Below are 13347 nucleotides of genomic sequence, written 5' to 3'. Positions count from 1 at the left end.
AAGCGCAGTGGCTCCGGAGCGCGCCTGGGGCTTTTGCGTCCGACCCACTCGGCCCCTCCCCGCGCCTCCCCGCCCCGCCCTGCGGGCTGCTCCCTGCGCTTGCGCAGAGCTGGGGGCGTCGGGATCCAAAGTGGTGGAAAAAGCGTCGGTACTAGACCTTTCAGCACTAAAAGCCCCCCAGAAAAATGCGTGCAAGGGGACATTGTTGTGTGGAGAGGGTGCGTAAGTTTCGTTAGTTGTTCCAGGTCTGTTACCTTAAAAACCTTTTCTTGTAGGTGAAAAAATTTGAAGGGGGTGGTGTTTGCACACTGAACAGCAGGCCCGATGACTGTGATTAGAAGTCCCAGGTTAATAGGTTTCTGACCCCAGTGCCCTAATCTGCCTTGGCTCTTCCTGGGTGCCACCCACGTGCTCTTACAAAAGGTCTTGTCTAGATTGAATACAGGAGCTGTGGGCTTTCTGGAGTCCTTCAGCAATGCAGACATTGGACAGCCTTCTGCGCCTTTTAAGGATGCCCGTATTATTTTTTGTTTGGTGTCTTGCTTGTTTGCACATTTAACAAAAACCTACGGTGGGTGGTAAGAAAATGAAGACTGTCAGAACTGGTGGACAACTCATCTTCAACTCCAGCCCCTAAAAGTGGAGTGCAGAAGGAATTAACTCTAGGCCAAGACGTGGTGGAGAGTCGGATGCTTATTTCCTAGTTATTCTTGAGGACGAAATGGCAGACTGCAGAGTTCCCAGATGTTACGGATGATATCTCCTCATCATTACAGGTGAACTTGACAGTTCCACAGCAACTCACATGGTTGAAGATCACTTCCTTTTTCTTATTTAAACCCTTGGATCTCTTAGCTTCTGGGATTCTGCATTACTTATTTTAGATCCTCACCCACTCTAGTTTCCTCTCTAGATGATGACATGTAAAGCTTGTCTTTGTTTTTTTTCTTTCCAGGTTCCCGAGAATGTGAGTCCTAAGTCTGCACCTTTCGTCAAGAGTTCTAGGTTCACATTTTCAGCTGCTTGTGGGTTGGATATTTCTACATGCATGTCTTATTGTCAGTTCTGACTCAGAAGCTCCAAAAACTTCTCCAATAAACCTTTTTTTCCTAACGTGTGTGTATTGTTTCCATTTTGTTCCTTATGTCAGCTTGTCTTTCCCAACAGTGATTTTTGCATCTACATTTTTTCCAGTTCTTCATTCAAACCCTTACTTTCTTTAGCAAGACTATATTAATAGCCACCTAATAATAGCCAGATAAACCTTCCCAAAACAATGTATATTACTGCTGCTCAAAAAACCTGTATTGATGTACCACTGCAGACAATGATAAAGTTGACAGTCTTTAATCTGACACAAACATACTCTCTTTTACTTCTGAATGCATTCTAATGTGAGTCCTATACTCCAGCAAAATTAATTACCCCGTCCTTCCATCACTGGTTATTATTTCTCCACACTGGTTTCGAGGGTCCTTTAATCTCAAATGCTTGTTTCTCTTGTAGGGGAGGAAAAACTTACCTTCTACCTCTTAGGTGCTATGGCTGGGTGCAAAACTGATTAACAGATGAAAAACGTAACATTTAATTAATAGCTTTATGTTTATATGCGAGTATTCAAAAGGAAATGAAGATCCAAAGAAGCCATTAGGCCCAAATTTTATATACCTTTTTATATAAAGAGCAATAAATTGTAGGGATGTGACCAAAAAAGGGGGGCTTGGGTAAGGGACGGTAAATTGTGGGACAGTGACTACAATGTATATGAGTGAAACTAATGGAAGATAAGGATTATTTTAGTAGACTTGTTTGTACAGGTCCATTTTGGCATCAGTCTCACCTCTGGTGATAAGAATGTTCTCTTCCTGGTAGAAGAAGGTCCCCTTTCTCACAGGAAATTTTATGACCTGCTTTTTGGTAAAAAGGGAGAAGTCAAAGAACCCCTGGTGCATCTGTTTTCTTAGGGATTTCAGCTCAAAATAATCAATATACCCAAAGTATATTTTGGGGTGAAATGTTCTGAACCCCTTCACTTTCTACTTTAGCTATTTAAATATTGTTTTCCGATAATATCTTCTCACAGATCACATTCTCTTGAATGCTATTATATGTTACCAAGAATAATTGATATTTGTGAATAATTATGTGTCATAGTGTTGGTTTGTTTCCCCAATTGAGACTATAATGTTTAAAAAGCTGGGTCATTAGTTTCTAACAATGCCTAAATGTCTTGCACTCTGTAGGCACTCATTCAGTATTTGTTGAATAACAGTGATTGAAAGAAACTATTGGAGTGCCTGGGTGGCTCAATCAGTTAAGCATCTGACTTTCGATTTCGGCTCAGGTCTTTATCTCATGTTTCCTGAGATCCAGCCCCGTGTCGGACTCTGCACTGACAGCATGGTGCCCATTTAGGATTCTCTCTTACCCTCTCTCCACCCACCTGCTCACACACGTGCTTTCTCTCTTTCTCAAAATAAATTAAACTTTTTTTAAAAAAAGAAGTATTGGGGCGCCTGGGTGGCGCAGTCGGTTAAGCGTCCGACTTCAACCAGGTCATGATCTCGTGGTCCGTGGGTTCGAGCCCCGCGTCAGGCTCTGGGCTGATGGCTCAGAGCCTGGAGCCTGTTTCTGATTCTGTGTCTCCCTCTCTCTCTCTGCCCCTCCCCCGTTCATGCTCTGTCTCTCTCTGTCCCAAAAATAAATAAACGTTGAAAACAAAAAAAAATTAAAAAAAAAAATAAATGTTAAAAATAAATAAATAAATAAAATAAAAAAAGAAGTATTAATCCTGATCCTGACTAAAACTTACCCACTCCTGACCCTCACCATTTGCCCCGAAGTTTATTTTTTTATGTTTATTTTTGAGAGAGAGTGCAAGCAGAGGAGGGGCAGAAAGAAAGGGAGACAGAATCTGAAGCAGGCTCCAGGCTCTGAGCTGTCAGCACAGAGCCTGACGCAGGGCTCGAACCCACGAATCTCAAGATCCTGACCTCAGTCGAAATCAAAGAGTCTGATGCATAACCAACTGAGCCACTCAGGTGCCCCTGTCCCCAAGTTTAGAGGCTAATTAAAATATGAACCCTCAAGGCACCTGAGTAACTCAGTCGGTTACAAGTCTGGCTCTTGATTTCAGCTAAGGTCTTGATCTGCCTCGTCAGTTCGAGCCTTGGGTCCAGCTCATGCTGACGATGCAGAGCCTGCTTGGAGTTTTTTCTCTCTCTGCCCCTCCTCCATTGACTCTCACTTCTCTCAAAAGAAATAAACATTAAAACAAATGAACTGTAGCAAGTTCTTTTGAATTCTGCAAGTACTACTTTTCATGTTGACATTTTCCAACCTAACGACCTCAATAAATGATAGCTGACCTGGGAAACACTGCTGTTTTTCTTTTTGGGTGACAAAAATGGAGAACACAGCTTTCTAAGCTCTCCAAATACCACCACGTCCCCAAATTGAAAGAACTAACAAGATTTCTAATTTCCAAATGTGGTGATTTCCAAATTACGGCAGTCAAAGGGAGAGTTCCTTACATACTCAGATTGATGTGTTTGAATTTACTCACTGCTGCTGATACAGGATTAGGGGAAATATTTACTGGCCTAAAAGATTATCAGCACTATGTACTAGATCTCCAAAGTGGGGTGTACCAGATGATCCCTGAGGTTTAGGAAGAAACTAGTAGAAACTGTATATATGAATGCCCAAAATGTTTATGTTAACCGAATTTTCTAGTACACAGCATACTGGAGAGGGTACTAGCATATATTATTAAATAGCTAAACATGCACATGTTGTTGAAGTTCTAACTTTATTGGTTGTATCAAAAGCCTTTGTTTCTGCTTATTTTTAGCTTAAGTTTCTCTTAGCTTTTGTATATGGCAGAGATATCTTGATTTTTTTTTTTTTTACATTTTTTGTTATTTATTTTTGAGAAAGAGAGTGCGAGCAGGGGAGGGGCAGAGAGAGAGAGAGAGGGAGACTCTCAAGCAGGTCCCGTGCTGTCAGCACAGAGCCCAATGTAGGGTTCAAACTCACAAAACTGAGATCATGACCTGAGCCTAAATCAAGAGTCAGAGGCTTAACTGACTGAGCCATCCAGGCACCCCTCAATTTTTTTAATCCTTTCCTATGAAAAATTACCAATCATTTTGGTTTAGGTTGGTTCCAGTATTTATGTGAAAATTCTAGTTGGCATTCAAACTCATGAGGAGAGTCTTTCCGATTCTCCAACATACAAAAATGAAAATGTTATCACTTAGATTGGCCAACTTGGAAAATGTCTTGCTAATTTTGATTCTGGCTATGGTTTGGGATTTGGCCCATTGAGAACACAATTGCAAGATCATGTGTAATAACCTTCTCTTTTCTACTACCACTCATTGTCATCACACCCTGGATTTCAGCAGTCACTTAAGTAATCACTAATTCCACTCATCTCTGGCTTGCATACAATAGGCAATCACTGAACCCCTCACTTGTCAACATCTTAAACTCTCCTACCTTCTTTCCTGCCTGCCAGAACACCAAATTTGGATGAGTTTAACGAATTGTATTCTCCAGGCCTATGCCTAGGCTGTTGGGTTAGACTGGAGAAAATACACATGACTTAATGGACTATAAATTCTGTCACCGACCCAGCATTTGTAAAAATCCTACTTTTTCACTAGTGAGCTGACAATTCCTTCACACTGTCTTCTTCCTAAGCCTCTGTTTATTTTTCTTTTCCCCTCCCCCACTTTATACAGAGAAACTGCCTATTCATCAAGCCAATGCAAGCAAGCCATGACATCTTACTACCAACACTACAAACCTACCTGCCTTTGCACCCATCCTTTGTGCATTCCTTTCTGAAAGAATGCTGGTGGTCTCTTAGCTAAAGTAATTCTTCCATCTGGCCAGTGGACTAATATCTTCTGAACGAATCGGGCACTTACTACTAACTATCCCCTTTTCTCTATCTTTACTCTTTCACTTTCTACCTGCCCCTTTACAGAAGAATGAAAAACAACAGAATAAAACAGATCTCTCATGTAATAAATAAGATCACATATAATTAATAATTAAAAACACAGAAGCCTCCTTTAGAAACCACATCCTCAGGGCACCTGGGTGGCTCAGTGGGTTAAGCATCCGGCTTCGGCTCAGGTCACGATCTCACAGCTTTTGAGTTCCAGCCCTGCGCCAGGCTCTGTGCTGACAGCTCAGAGCCTGGAGCCGGCTTCAGATTCTGTGTCTCCCTCTCTGCCCCTTCCCCACTCACACTCTGTCTCTCAAAAATGAATAAATGTTAAAAAAGAAAAGAAACCACATCCTCTTCCAGCTAACATCCTTCTCTACTCCCTTTCACAGCCAAATTTTTTGGAAAGTTTTTAATTGCTGCCTCTATTTATCCTAAATCCAATCAAACAAATAATTCTCTTGATTCTATCTCCTGAATCTCTCTCAAAATCATTCATTTATCTGTATTCCTACTCTGGTGCAAGTCATGATTATCTCTCCTTTGCCAATCCTACATTCACTTTTGCCCTCCAGTCTTCCTGGCACAAAACTAAAATGATACTTTAAAAACTCAAATCTCATTATGTAACTCCCTCCTTAAAAATCTCAAAGGTTTTCTAATAAAGTCCGATTATCATCATCATAATCTATATATGGTCTTATGGAACCTGGCCCCAATCCTATCTGAATTCCCTACCTTACCCTGCCTTTCCTATGCCATAATCATACAAGTTTGTTCTCATGCAAGCTTGTTTTCACGCCGGTCTAAAGTTTCTATGCTTTATCAACTTAGCACACTCCACTGGAACCGTATCTCTAGCATTCACCTCACTCCTACTACTTATCTCATCTTTTGGGCTTCAGCTCAAGCTCACTTTCTCAGAGAAACTTCCCTTAATCATCCCTCCCAGAGTAGGTTACATCTTCTAGACATATGCTCTCGTTGTACCTTAGACTTTTCTTTGTACTATTCATCATAATTATAATTAGTTATTTACTTGCCATTTATTTTCCTGGCTAGATATACACTCCATAAGGATGTTTGTCTTGTTCGGTGATTAATTCCCAGCAATCAGCTCACTGCCTGGGATACAGCAGGCATTCAGACATTTGTTGAATGGTTGAACGAATGAAAGAAAAGTGCATATTAAGAGTATCGAACATGAGAAAAACAAATCCTTTACAGTGAGAACAGACCTTCTTTTTATTCATATATTGAGATAAACTGCAGAGACTGAAAGACAAAAATTCATCACAAATCATTCAGCAGAACATTCATTAAAAATCAAGTGCATTTTCTTTAACAGAGTTCTCACACAGAAAATTTTATTTTATAAGTCTGATATAACAGTATTTTACAAATCAGACGTTTCATTTTTAAATCTAATTGTATAATCTTGAATGCACTACAGACAAATAAAGTTAGCTCTCCTTTACCAGTATCACTTCATTTAACTTATACAAGGCTTCCATTAAAATTCCATCACACCTTGAAAACTACCTGCAGCTTTAAAAAACACATGATTTAAACTTTAAGTGGAAAAGTCTTATGTAGCTATCCAAAAAACAAAACCAAAACCAAAATAGGTAAGAAGCATTTCTTAATATAAATAAATTATAAAATACCATTTATGAGTGAGTTTCTTTCTTCTCATTGGTATGGTCAGCCAACTCAAAACACAATTCATTTTGAAATCGATGCTTAAAATACTACAGTGTCACTCGAAAACCTCTATTATTTTAGTGGCACTCTTAAATGGCATAGTAGAATCAGATTGGAATGGCCTGACTCCTGTGCCAAAGTGAGTAAGACTTGCTCAAATTCATGCCGGTGTCACCACTGTGCAGTCAGTAGACAGCCCGGTGACCAGTAGTCCCTATTGTTAATAAAAACTTACTAAACTAGACACTTCAAGAAACACTTCTTACCCTGACATATTTCCACTGCTAGATACAGAAACATACAGTTATATTTGAAGTATGAGCCTTATAACAGGAATCTCTGTTTAAAATTTGAAACGGATCAATAGAAAGAATTCACACCAATGAAATTCTGTGGAATGATTTTCAAAGTTAGAAATAAGAATATCCATGGCTACTGGAAGCCCTGCTCTGTGCAAACATAGTGTGGTATATATTAAACAATCACACATTTGAGGTATTAGCTGGAAAAATATATATATATATATACACCTATACATGGACACGTCCACAGAATATTCACAAGTCCATTGGCCCCAAAACCAGCAGATAATAAAATTAAATGAGAACGAATCACATACCAACAGGAAAAAGTTACACACAGGGAACTTACAAAACACGCGGTTATATAATCCTTAATATAAGGAGTATGTTTTGAGTTAATGTTTTGAGGGAAAATGTTTCCATTTACGTGAAAGTGTCTATTTAATAGTAATGGAAACCAAAAAGGAAGCCTGAATTCTAGGACTGTGTTGCCTGTCAGATTATTAAAGGGATGTGTAAGAATTCCTTGAAGATCCTCATTCTACTCACTTTTTCTTTGTACTTAAAAATTAAAATCAAAAAATGTTTTATAAGTTATTGTTAGACTATTCTTTCCTTTTTCATTGGTTGATAGAGGATGTTATGGATTTTAACTAGGCAACTGTGCAACGTGGCCAACAGACACGGTTTTTCGGCGACTTAGTAAAGATTAAAATTCAGATTTATTGTTCATTTTCAGGACTTTTTCTGTTCAGACAAAAAAAAAAAAAAAAGATTACGATGCCCTTTCAGTTTGCTACACTCAGTATGAAGACAGATAGTAACATGGGTAGTCCCGAACCTTCATTTGGGGAAACTAAATAAATGCACAAATTCTCCTTTTGAACTATAGGGTCCTCTGCCGTAACACTTACTTAACTGGAAAGATGGCTCATTTGGTTCTCAAGTCAACATCAAAAAATGTTTCACTGTCTTAACACAAGCGGGGGATTTAATTTTTAACGAAATATGTGGGAATACGTTATTAAGAATATGTCACAGTTATTAAAAAACAGATGCATTTACAACTATTACAACAGAGCAACAAAGAGAAATGAAGAGGGTGATCATTTCTCTCACTATACACTATTTTACATACTAGTGTAGCTGAAGATTTAACAGGAAGAAAACTTAAGCATAAAAGTGCAATTACAGTGAAGGGCTGAAACTCCACATTCCTATTCTTGTGAACACCTGAGCTGACACAAAAGCAGAGTGGCTTAATGCACTGGCATATATACGCCTTAAGGATTTATTCTACCAAATCTGGGTATATGATAAATAAAAATGCAATGATTATGAAACAAACACTTATTTAAGCATTCAAATGCAATCCGTCCCCAAAATATATTATTTTTACATACTAGATGGATTAAAACTTGAATTTTCTCATTGAAAATGACATTCTCAGATTTGATCAAAATAAATTCTGAAGCTTATAAATGACTAGCACCAGTCTATCTGGGAACTAAGGAATCAAAAAAGGAGGAGAAAAGATACTATTTACTTTCCCCCAAATCCTTACAAGGACAATGATGTTTATATGTATGTATGTAAAAAGGGATAAAAATGTAAAGCATTAATAAATATAGTTGCGGCCAAACTTCTCAAATACAAGTTAGAACAGCTAGTAAAGCAATACTCAGAGATTGAGAGCTTTGAGGCAATGATTAAAATGAATAGTACAAGTTATCAAATGAAATTGCAAAGCTCATGTAGCTAAAAATAAGATGGTAAAAGTTGAGATTTTTATCAGAAGAGTAGAAAATACGAACATCCTCTATCTCAAGATAGTTAAAATCCTCTTACTTTGTAGAATTAACCCCAAATTCTAAGACACTTGGTTGGGTCTTTACACCAAAATATAGACGACATTAAGGACTTAATCTTTCCTTGCATACTTTATACGTGGCTTAAATTATCAGGCACTCAATCAGGTATTTCGCACAGTTGTCTGAAAATTTTATTTTCTCAAACACACTCCCCCAAACATTTTATGAAATGTGATGGAATGCAGCAATGCAACTGAAATATAATACTGTCCAAAAGCCACACATGACTCCATAACATATAACTTCACTTCATTTGATAACTACATGAATCCCCTTAAAAAGCCGAGATTAAGGGAAAAAGAATCACTCAACAAGAGTTCAGTTCACATTAGCATCAATCACAATAGTGTAAATTTCCCACTAAAGCTGGAAAAATAAAAGGATGAGATTTTTTCTCTTAAATTTTTGTAAGTTTTCTGATGTACATGAACTTTCAAAGTTAATTAGAATGCTATGACCTTATTTTTTAAAAAAATCACTCTACAGGGTCAAGAACATATTTAAATTTGTATTTTCTTTTAGCACTGCTATTATTTTATTTCTTTAAATATTTCTAAAAGAAAACTGGTTTAGCTGTCCAGTTTTCCTGGAACAGTATGTTGTTTCGTTTAACCCACTAATTCATTCAGGTATTTCTACTGATTCACCTGGAAAGGGGATATCAGAGAATATTTTTAAAAAGAATGACCATTTTAGCGGTTTTATTCAACAGGTGCTATAAAATTAACTACATTCAGAAAAAAAAATCTTTAAATAAAAGAACACTGCCACTCTAACTGGCATCCCCTCACATACCAAAAAAAAAAACTACCAAAGATGCATTTGTGTTCCATTAACTGAGTATGAAGCAAAATCATTAAAATATTACAGCTGTTAGACTAGAAATCAAATAGGTTCATACTCAATATACAGGCACCAAAAACTTCAATTTCCAGCTTATTTTTCTAATTTATATTATGGATTGAATTACAGAGAGCTTATTCCTATTAGACTAATTGAATTACTCAATGGTGAATAGATTTTTAGCTCAGAATTTTGTAAGGATAACTTGCTATAAATCACTATTCTACCTGCTGCTATATTTCTGCTCACTGTTGCATATGGCCAAACAGATCATGCTCTGATCAAATAAGTGTGCTGTAATCTACTTATATGTTTAAGAGTTGGCAATCAGGTTAAAAGGCACGAAGCTTCATTTTAGTAGTATTTTTTTTTTTATTACTCATTTGTAGAAGAACCCATTTACTTGAGATCCTGCTTAAATGATAACTAAGAAAAAACTAAAATTTCCATGGGGGACAAAACAGGTGGGTCTTCTTCATAAATCTTAGCAGCCTTCAATGACAGATATATAAACCTCTGAGGGGCTTATAATTATTGGAATTGCAAATGACATAACTGCAATTTACTGTTGAAGACCCTTTCTGTTTAATATCTACATAGCCATTTCCTCATATTTTCTTTAAAATCTATCAGTATAGCATTTCATTTCTATGCATGGCTTAGCAATTCATAAAACTAAATAGCAAACTGATACTCTACACCAGTTCATTTATCTCAATATATATTCTGGAATATAATGGCAATATTAAAAATATCAATTCCCTCTAAGCTGATAATGCTACAAGATTTACACAAAGTTAAACAGCTTTTGTTTTTTCTTTTCTTTTTGCAAAAGTTTCATTGCTTAAACTCCACCAACATTCGACATCTGACAAGGAAAACGTAATTTTCTCATAGGACATTTATTCTATCAGTTTAAACTAAAGTGTCTCATGGAGCTAAATGCTGAAAGAATTTAAATAAAAATGTAGTAACCCGTATGTACACAAAATGATCATTCCAGAAATATTTACATGACAAAAGGAAACATGGAGAACTACTAAAACTGGAAACTGCCACAGGTGTGATAATCCTTTCTCACAACATTTTATTTAGGAATAATGTAAGCTTTTAACGTGAAAATAACTGCAGAAGCATAACGAAAATGTTACTTTTAGTTTTCAGTTCCTTACTATTTAAAGGAGCCAGTAGGTCACAAACAGTCCAAGATTTCAGGGACCAACCATTCAGTTTCGTTGTTAACATCCAATCTTTTTCTTTAGCTCTCATGATGAAACTAAACTTACTTACGGAAGAAATTAAGAGTACACTAGAAGGTATAAACACAATCCCAGTTCATCCTCCTTTATAAATACTGGTCAGCCGCTCCAATTCTTTACAGTTGTCCATGCTCAAGGCATCTGCCTTCCTTCGGAGACGATCATCACGGTATACTTTTGCGGCATACTGCATATCTGTTTCTGTTAACAAACAAAAACATTTTGCTAAGTAGATACTAATTTAGGTCACCTAGTTATTTAAACCGAAATGATGGTTAATAGAAGCCCTTCAATACATTTCTATTAACTGACTTTTTTTTTTTTTTTTTTTTAAGAAAGAAATCCAAGTATTCCTCCTAAAAGCCTTTGGAAGCCTAGCATGTAAACCAACACAGAGCTGTTCTGGGAAGAAAATGAAAATAAAATCCTATCAACCATTTCCCTCACTCCTGTCTCCAGTGGTTTAAAAACTACTGCTCTAAAGCATCGTCTGGACCTTTCATCCTGAAGATATCATATGCTATTCAATCCTGCTAGTGGTTGTTTTTGCTGTGACCTCTTGTTAAGGGTTCAGATTAATTCATTATGCCAGGACTTGAGTAGAAAAAATTGAAATCTTGTCCTGAGTTCACTTGAATTAAAAAAAAAAAAAATCTTGGGGCACCTGGGTGGCTCAGTAGGTTAAGCGTCTGACTCTTGATTTTGGCTCAGGTCATGATCTCACAGTTCATGAGTTTGAGCCCCACATCAGGCTCTGCGCTGACAGTGCAGAGCCTGCTTGGAATTCTGTCACCCTTTCTGTGCCCCTCCCCTGCTTGCTCTCTGTCTCTCAAAATAAATAAAAATAAACTTTAAAAAAATATATAATAAAAAAATAAAAATTAAATTTAAAAAATCTTACTGAAGGAACACGTAACAGAAAATAGCTTGCTACAGAATCATAGTAGTGGTATTTAGCAAATAAGTACTAAGATGTTCTTCAGTATTTGGATAGCATTACTAAAAAAAACAAATGGGAATCTTCCGAGAGATCTTCCGGGAACTATTCCTTGCTATCTTCCCGTTACTCTCAGTCATTTCACTGTTTATTAACACTTCCAAAGGGTGGGGGCACTTAGGAAAAAAATGTAACAAGACCCAGCAAAAAGTCACTTACTTTCTGGAAAACAATGGCCAAAGTAAAAGACATCAGTCAGGACCACACTCAAAATAATACTCACAGTAAGAGTGTATTCTATTGGCAAAGATCTTCAGAACAGATCTTTATTCCGTCAATCCAGCTAGGATTTAACAACTCAGTCAAAATCGCTCCATCCCTTTTATTTACAAATGAAGCATTTGTGAAATCCTTTCGCAGATGTTTCTTCCCAGATGAGGTAGATAAAACAAAGTTCACAGGGCTAGTCAACAGCAGAGTCTAGATTCCAAGCCAAACCTCCAAACCGCTACCCTTTTATTCTTTCCATTACTTCAAATTATTGCTTGTGTTTTATAAAACACCTACTTTACCAATCTAGAAATTACACAGTGTTAAAAGTGACTACAGAACAGAAAAACTCTGGTAAAAAGAAATCTATTGGCCAACAACCTTCTTGATGACATCAATTTATAAAACAAGATGAGCTCATCCCAATCAACAAGTAAAACTTTCAATCAATGGATTAATTAGTGTCATACCGAGCTCCTCCCACTTCCATCTTCACTTAAATTTGTTAAATCTCATTTTGAAAATTTCAAACCCACGTTAAAGCGTACTGAAACGAACGCTCTAAAACCCTTTAGACCTTGATTGACCAATTCTTCACCTTTTGTCAAATCTGCTTCAGCTCTCTCAATGATAAAGGCTGTTACTGTTGTGGTGGTGATTATTACTTTACAAAACCTTTTGAGAATAAGGTGCAGACGTCACGACTTTTCATTCCTAATTACTTCAGCATGTTTCTCCTAACAAGAGCATTCTCTTACATAACCACAATGCAATTTTCAAATTCAGAAATTCAACAACAGTAGAATCCTCTTATCTAATGTATAGTCCAAGCTCAAATTTCACCTGTCGTCCCAAGGATGTCCACTACAGCCATTTCCTCCCCTCCCCGCCCAGGAGCCAATCCAGGATCATACATTGTATTTAGTTGTCATTTCTTTTTAGTCTTTAAGTCTTTAGTCTTTTTGTCTTGTTCCACTGATATTCTTGAATGCCACCAAGTGGTTTTGTAAATAATGACTTACTAAAATCAGATTTTAGTTAAAATTTCCTTCCGATAGTAACTTTAAAAAACACACATGTTAACTGTGTACAATATAGCTGCAGACAACTTGGTAAACAGAACAGATTCAAAGTCTGTGAACATTAATACCAATCCTGCCAGATTACTAAAAGATTAAACTAAAGTATGCCAAGCAAAAAC

At 37.1% G+C, this 13347-nt stretch overlaps 1 protein-coding gene and 1 long non-coding RNA gene across 4 annotated transcripts in view; one reads left to right on the top strand and one right to left on the bottom strand.

Moving 5' to 3' along the window:
* Nucleotides 1–7: 7 nt before the first annotated feature.
* LOC125163687 (uncharacterized) lies at nt 8–1113 on the top strand. Its single transcript, XR_007151538.1, has 2 exons — nt 8–218; nt 956–1113. It is a non-coding gene; the product is annotated as an uncharacterized LOC125163687 (long non-coding RNA).
* A 5067-nt stretch (nt 1114–6180) lies between these two features.
* DNAJB14 (DnaJ heat shock protein family (Hsp40) member B14) overlaps nt 6181–13347 on the bottom strand; it is a 46613-nt gene continuing 39446 nt past the window's right edge. For all 3 annotated transcript variants that reach the window (XM_047856744.1, XM_047856743.1, XM_047856745.1), the window contains one exon: nt 6181–11140. In XM_047856744.1, coding sequence (XP_047712700.1) covers nt 11104–11140 — 37 coding nt within the window. In that variant the 3' untranslated portion in view covers nt 6181–11103. The remainder of the gene's footprint in view (nt 11141–13347) is intronic.

This window comes from Prionailurus viverrinus, chromosome B1 (assembly GCF_022837055.1).
Source record: "Prionailurus viverrinus isolate Anna chromosome B1, UM_Priviv_1.0, whole genome shotgun sequence".
NCBI classification, from domain to species: Eukaryota; Metazoa; Chordata; class Mammalia; order Carnivora; family Felidae; genus Prionailurus; species Prionailurus viverrinus.
This window is presented reverse-complemented; position numbering and strand designations above follow the sequence as displayed.